This window comes from Larimichthys crocea, chromosome XVII (genome assembly GCF_000972845.2).
Source record: "Larimichthys crocea isolate SSNF chromosome XVII, L_crocea_2.0, whole genome shotgun sequence".
NCBI lineage: Eukaryota > Metazoa > Chordata > Actinopteri > Sciaenidae > Larimichthys > Larimichthys crocea.
This window is the reverse complement of record NC_040027.1, coordinates 7360982-7368481: the sequence shown is the minus strand read 5'-3', so window position 1 is coordinate 7368481 and position 7500 is coordinate 7360982. Positions and strand designations below refer to the sequence as shown.

Genomic DNA, 7500 nt, shown 5'->3' with positions numbered 1-7500 from the left:
TCTTATGTTGATGATGCTTGCGTCTCCATGGAAACAGCCGTGTGTTTTTATATCTGAGCTCAGTGTGTCGGGATCAAACGTGTGACGCCGTTAGTCTGATAATGACGGCGGTGGTCAGCGGTCCAAGCCGAGTCAGAACCTCGACCTTCGAGTGGAGTCTACGAAGCTGAGCTGTTTGTTTCTGTCACCAGGACACGGCGGGGCAGGAGCGTTACCGGACCATCACCACGGCCTATTACCGCGGCGCCATGGGCTTCATCCTCATGTATGACATCACCAACGAGGAGTCCTTCAACGCCGTCCAGGACTGGTACGTGATTCAACACGCTAACGCGTGTTCCCCTGTGTGTGTGTGTGTGTGTGTGTGTGTGTGTGTGTGTGTGTAATAAAGTTTAAATGTGCTTTCAGGGCCACTCAGATTAAGACGTACTCATGGGACAACGCCCAGGTGATCATGGTGGGCAACAAGTGCGACATGGACGAGGAGAGAGTCGTACCTCCGGAGAAAGGGAAACACCTCGCCGACCAGTTAGGTGAGACGCTGCTGCTGAACGTTCTTCAGCTCAGGCTTCAGGTAACGGAGCTCCAACATGGCTACAAGATGGTTCATGTTACCTGGAGGAGTCCTCGCAGCTGTGACTCAGCTCCACACATTAGAACCATTAAAACCAATGACCAGGCGGTGATGTTAAAATCAGCACACCTCCCCTGACCATGACCAAAGTGTAGCTGCTGTTATACTTTGTGTTTCTGTGCAGTGTTGGTCTGTACTGTGACAGAGAAAATGACTTGTACAGGAACAGCTGAATACTTTAATTATAATGGCCCGAGGCCGAGGAGGAGTGTGAATAAGAACATACTGCTTTTTTAATAAACACACGTGCTGCAGGCTGGAAGAAGTTTGCCAGCGTTGAGGAAACTGTCACATGAATGTCCTCGGACAAAATAAAGCGTCTGTGAGTGGAGAGCTTCCAGGTGACATTTATGTTGACGGTGCTGCTGGTCTGTTGGCCCAAATCTGTGTGATCGTGTTCAAACGTGTGAATCCAGGTATTTGTAAAGTGGGAAGAAGAGTGTGGACACAGCAAACACACCTGGAGACGCTCAAACAGAGTCAGACCACACCCAGCTCAAGTCTTTAAAGAGACTGCTGGAAATGTTGGGTCCCAAACGTTTAGATTTTTTAAAAAGTGAGTTTTATTTTCCCGGATTGTTTCATTTGGATCATTAGAAGTCTGAGCAGGTAAAGAAACAGAACAGTGTGTGCCGTGAAGCGTCACGCTCTCCCGTGCTTCCTCCTGCAGGCTTTGAGTACTACGAGGCGAGCGCCAAGGAGAACATCAACGTGCGGCAGGTCTTCGAGCGCCTGGTGGACATCATCTGCGTGAAGATGTCGGAGCGGGTTGACGTGGAGGCGCCGGTGGCTCCCGGCACCAAGACCACCAGACTGACCGACAAGCCCGCCCAGCTACCTCAGAAGTGCTGCTGATCGCCGGTCGACGTCCGTCCCTCTGCCGGCGCCTCGTCCGCTCCCCCAAGCTCTCTAGAAAAGAAAAAAACAGATCAACTATTGTAACATTCCTCGACACACTCTCTCCCTGCTTCAGTCCATGTTTGTGAGCAGTCAATAATCACATTTATATAGCCAGTCCATGCCGACCCCTTCCCCAGGTGCCCCATGTTGGAGTAAGGGTGGCAGTGCGCTCCACACTAGATCTCTTTCATTTGGCGACTCGATTATCTCGCTATGACGAAACGCAGCCGGTTTGTTTAAAGACGCTCTAACACACAGGAAGTTCATCGCCACGCGGAGGTCACCGAACCACTGCCGCTGACCAATGACCCGCTAAAACGCCAGCCAGCGGATGAATGTTAGCACTCGTCGGTTACAGTGACGGTGATGTAACAGAAAGGAGTCATGCTCCTTCACGATGTGAATGTCTTTAAGCAGACGAGGCCGTTATGTCACAGAGACCAAGATTCATGAATCATAGAGCAGCACTCATCAGCTCATGAAGCGCTGCGTCATTTGACATGCATCATGTGACGTCTGATGTCTAAACCAGACGAGCATCAGTGCAGAGGGTGCTCGTGTACACACACACACACACACACACACACACACACACACACACATGTGATTTCAGTGTGGAGCGTACTGCTGCAGGAGGTGACAGCAGGTCACAGGTAAGCACAGCACTGCCTCTCCTCTCAAAGTGTAGCACAAACTTACAGCCACAGCTGCTCATGTTCACAAGTTTACAGGTCGCAGTCATTCACCTGCTGAGTCACCTGCTGAAAACCATCAGATAAGCTGCTTCTCAGATAGCTAGTAACTGGAATACAATATGCCTATAGCTCACTAACTGTTACTGGCCTTACTTTGTGCTGTTTATGGCTTGAAAGACGCTTTAGGGCTACACCACCGATGCACAACTCCCAGACAGGGCTGCAGCCCAAATCATGCGAGTCAGAGGTTCAACAGGAGCGGGTCGAGTCCGAAACACAAGTCCGATTCTCTGCAGTGTTTGTAAGTTAAACAGAGAACGTCATGTAGGTTCATTCAGATTATGAATGTCGGTATCAACAAACCAATGCACAGTGTGCACTGCAACATTACTAACAACGCTTAACTAACGTTTATGCAACACAACCATCAGCAGTTTGAATGCAAACGAACAGAAGCTGCATCTCAGAATTACGACATCAGTAACCAGAATATGAGACATGGACGTCCTCTGGCATGTTTTAAAATATTTCAACTCTTGAAAGTTTTTCAGTGACAAACACAAAACAAATTTAAAGTCTGACAATCCAGATTTGAACGTTTGACGTTTATGAGCACGGCGTTTGTTTCCCGTGTCCTTAGCATGATCTCTGCAGCCTCCTGCAGCTGTTTGGGCAGACTGTGTGTAGAACAGGTTTTTATCTGGTGCACTGTTCTTAACACGGCACTCAACATTAATTCATTCAAATATCAGAAGCGTTATACAAACATCAGTTCTGACAGTCTGCAGCCGACCGTGCTGTCATGTCGACGTATTGATTTGTGGCGCCTCGTTGTGCTGTCAGTTAACACAATGTTAGAGCTCCGTCAGAGAACGAGACGTGCAAAGTGACAAAGCTTTGAAGAAGAAGGCGTGTTCGACTTCAAACCGTCCGTCAGGTTTCTCTCCTGCTTTACTCGCAGAACTTCTCTGTTCTTACAAATCTACATGTCAGCGATGTACCAGGCATGTTTTCATCTCTGCCTCTCTCCTGTGGTATTTTTCAGATCGGTGACTACAAAGATTCACAAAACAACTACAAAGAGACACACACGACTACAAAGAGACACAAAACGACTACAAAGAGACACAAAACGACTACAAAGATTCACAAAACGACTACAAAGAGACACAAAACGACTACAAAGAGACACAAAACGACTACAAAGATTCACAAAACGACTACAAAGAGACACAAAACGACTACAAAGAGACACAAAACGACTACAAAGATTCACAAAACGACTACAAAGAGACACACACGACTACAAAGTGACTCAATCGACTACAAAGATTCACAAAACAACTACAAAGAGACACACGTGACTACAAAGTGACTCAAACGACTACAAAGAGACACAAAACGACTACAAAGATTCACAAAACGACTACAAAGAGACACACATGACTACAAAGTGACTCAATCGACTACAAAGATTCACAAAACAACTACAAAGAGACACACGTGACTACAAAGTGACTCAAACGACTACAAAGAGACACAAAACGACTACAAAGATTCACAAAACGACTACAAAGAGACACACACGACTACAAAGTGACTCAATCGACTACAAAGATTCACAAAACAACTACAAAGAGACACACGTGACTACAAAGTGACTCAAACGACTACAAAGAGACACAAAACGACTACAAAGATTCACAAAACGACTACAAAGAGACACACATGACTACAAAGTGACTCAAACGACTACATAGAGACACAAACGACTACAAAGATTCACAAAACGACTACATAGAGACACACACGACTACAAAGATTCACAAAACGACTACAAAGAGACACACACGACTACAAAGTGACTCAAACGACTACATAGAGACACAAACGACTACAAAGATTCACAAAACAACTACAAAGTGACACAGTATGACTACAAAAAGATACAAATTGATCACAAAGTGAAACAAAAACACTTCAGAGACACAAAATGACAAAGTGATTTGGAATGACGACAAAGCTATCACAAAATAAGTCAAAACAACTACAAAGACACAAATGACAGTGGAGAAGTCAAACTTTGTGTCTCTTTTAGTCTGGGTAATTGCTCTTAGACTTTTGACATGTCTGTGTCCTCACAGTCCGTCCATGGCTGCAGGAGAATGTAACGAACCAACATTAACGATGGATTCATCAATAATAGGAGGAGCTGACACACTTTGTTGTTTTGCTGTCACCAATCGTCCGTATAAAGTGTTCAAGTGTTCAGACTAAAGAAGCAACGAAGCAGGTCCATGACCCAGATCAGACCGACCCCCCTCCAGACTGCCAGACTCGACCCCAGACTGCCTGAGCTGCAGCCCTGCTTCATGGTGACTTACAGCCAATCGAACCGACGCCACCCTGACGGTGTTTTATACTCACACACTGAAGAGCACGTGGGTCTCTCCTCCCCCTTTAGCAGGTGTAGTCACGTAGCCGTCACGTTCGCAGTGTTTCCTACATGAACGTGTGTGTGTGTGTGTGTGTGTGTGCGTATGTGTGTGTGTGTGTGTGTGTGTGATCTTAGAGCCAACATTGTTGCATATGGTTATCATGATATTTATGGCGTGTTCAGTTGTAAGGGTTTTTGTGTTTGTGTACAGTATCTTTGACAGAAGTGTGATATTTTGATAATGTCAAGTCAGCTGAGATACAGTACGTGTGTTTACGAAAGACGAGGAAAACAAACATTTGTGCATTTATTATTAAATATTAAACGATAGAAAATAAAAAATATCCTGCCAAATTGTTATATAGCTGCCACAGCGCACGTTTCTGTGTGACTCCCCGCCATGTGTCTTCAGACTGATAAAAACATACAATAATATCGACATTGTCTTCATATGATTATTTTTTAAAGTGAATTTGTAAATGATAGAATTAGAAATTATGATGGTGTTGAGTATGAATTTATTTTTATGCAGTGTAAACCATGGACAAATTATATAGAGAGTTTATGTAAACTTGTCGTCTTACAGTTCACTCCTGTTCGGGGAGAAGCACAAAGTGATTGTACAAAATATTGTGAATGTTTGTATATTATAGATGCAATTTAGTATAATAAAAAAACACAATCTTTAATCAGGAAATGTGTCGTTGTTTGTTTCTTTTAGAAGTTTAATACGACGTCAGCACCTTTAAAAAAACTCACGGTTGTTTTTAATCCACGGCATCATTCTCAAAACATTTGAATGTTTAAAATAACATTTTAAATCTTGATCTCTGCTGTCAGAGACACGAAGAACAATATTAAAGGCTGATGATACATAAAGATTATTAATATGCATAAAAATATATATATAATAAATAAATATGCAGCATTTATTCAGCTGCTACGTTTTAATAAATATCCTGCACGTTGAAAATATTCCACAAACTAAATACATGTTGTTCATACATTTGTATCTTTTATTACTTTTTAATCTTCCTGATATTTTTACTCGATGCACCAAAACAAAAAATCAAAACATTGAAACTTGTTTTGATTTTCTTTAATTATTTAAATTAATTATTCAGTTTTTTTTTTGCATAATTAGATATTTAAATTAGCACATCCGCTTGTTTTTTTTTAAGATCTACAAATCTCACTGCGCATGCCTCAGTGTCTCTGTCGTCACAGATTCGACCAATCAGACGCCTCCTCTGCCGGAGCCAATCACAGGCTTTGTTTTGGGCTAACGGCTAGCTGAGCCAGGCTAAACTTCATCCGCGTTAAGCTAGCGGACACACAGGTGAGTCCCGGCCAGGTGAGACACTCCGAGCTCAGCTGGTGTCAGGTTTCACATCCAGGTGTGGCCGCTCAGCTGCCGGTCAGACTGACCGAGCCGTGTGTTCGTTAACTGCCGGTTTAACGGCGGCGTTACCGGATTACCGGGAGCTAACAGCTAACAGAGCCGCTGTTACGTCCAGGTGTGTTCCCGCGTCACACGGGAGTGTCTCCAGGGTGTCCCAGTCTGTCTCCAGCCTGTCTCCCGGTGTCCGTGTCCCAGATGTGGGTTAGGCGTGGGCAGTGTAGCACAGAAGTGGCTAACGGAGCTAGCGCTACAGCTAGCCTGCTAACCGAACGAAAGTGACGTTCACCGCCCCCGTTCCGGTGCAGTTCGGCGAGACCGGAACCAAAGATCATGAATCACCTGTCAACCGACAAGTGAAGGGCTGCAACGGCATCGGAATTTATATCGCAATATTATATTCATTTTATTTATAATACTGGAACGATAAAATATAATTAATAGGTCTTTATAGATGCTGTGACATTCATCCAGACGGCAGAGGTTATTCTCGCCTGCGCCTCACTCTGCTCCTTCCCTGCCTCCTCTCTTTGCTCCTCGCCCTGACTCCTCTCTTTGCGCCTCTCATGCTGCTCCGCTCTTTGCTCCTCTCTTCGCTCCTCACTCTGCTCCTCTCCGGCTCCTCCTCTTGCTCCTCTCGCTGCTGCCTCTCTCTGCATCCTCTCTCTGCTCCTTCGCCCTCTTTGCTCCCTCTTATCTCCTCCTCTGCCTCCTCTCTCTGCTCCTCATCTCTGCTACCTCTCTGTTGCTCCTATCGTCTCATCCCCACTCTGGCGCCTCTCCCCTCACCTGCTCCGCACCTGCTTCGCCCCTGCTCCTCCCCTGATCCTCACTCTGCTCCTCCCTGGCTCCTCAGCATCTGGCTCCTCGCCTGCGCCGCCCCTGCGACTCACTCTGCTCTTCTCCCTGCGCCTCGCTCTCTCTCTGCTCCTCATCTCGCTTCCTCTCTCCGCTCCCTGCTCTCTCTCTGCTCCGCTCAGCCATGATAATATAAGGGAGATATAAAGGAGAAGATCTAGGCGAAGATATACTATACAGGAGTAATATTCAGGCGCTCTCCAATGCCTCCTATAATGATAAGCGCTTAAGACGAAGATATATGATCCTCGCCCTGCTCTCTCTCCGTCTCCCTTGGCGCCTCCGCACCCTGCTCCTCTACTCGTGCTCCTCTACTGCGTGACCCTCTTTGGCGCCTCTCTTCTCTCCTCAATCTGCTCCTCTACCGGCTCCTCTATCTGCTCCGCACTCTGCGCCTTCTCCTGCTCTCACTCTGTCTGCTTCCTCTCCCTGCTCCTCTCCCTGCTCCTCGCTCTGCTCCTCACTCTGCTGTCCGCTCCCTGCGCCTCGTCCCCTGCTCTCACTCTGCTCCGCCCCTGCTCCGCACTCTGCTACTCCACGGCCCTCACTCTGCTTCCTCTCCCGGGCCTCCTCTCCC

The 7500-nt window shown here is 46.3% G+C and overlaps 2 protein-coding genes across 3 annotated transcripts in view; both read left to right on the top strand.

Annotated features, from left to right (window-relative positions):
* rab3b (RAB3B, member RAS oncogene family) overlaps positions 1–3350 on the top strand; it is a 10036-nt gene extending 6686 nt beyond the window's left edge. Inside the window, exons 3-5 of the mRNA XM_019263946.2 lie at positions 192–310; positions 409–533; positions 1305–3350. Of these exons, the coding sequence (XP_019119491.1) occupies positions 192–310; positions 409–533; positions 1305–1489 (429 nt within the window). The 3' untranslated portion in view covers positions 1490–3350. The remainder of the gene's footprint in view (positions 1–191; positions 311–408; positions 534–1304) is intronic.
* A 2523-nt stretch (positions 3351–5873) lies between these two features.
* Positions 5874–7500, top strand: part of nrd1b (nardilysin b (N-arginine dibasic convertase)) — a 13865-nt gene continuing 12238 nt past the window's right edge. Inside the window, exon 1 of one of the 2 annotated variants that reach the window (XM_027290076.1) lies at positions 5874–6005. The gene's annotated coding sequence lies outside the window, so the exon portion shown is untranslated. The other variant, XM_027290077.1, reaches the window with a different exon arrangement.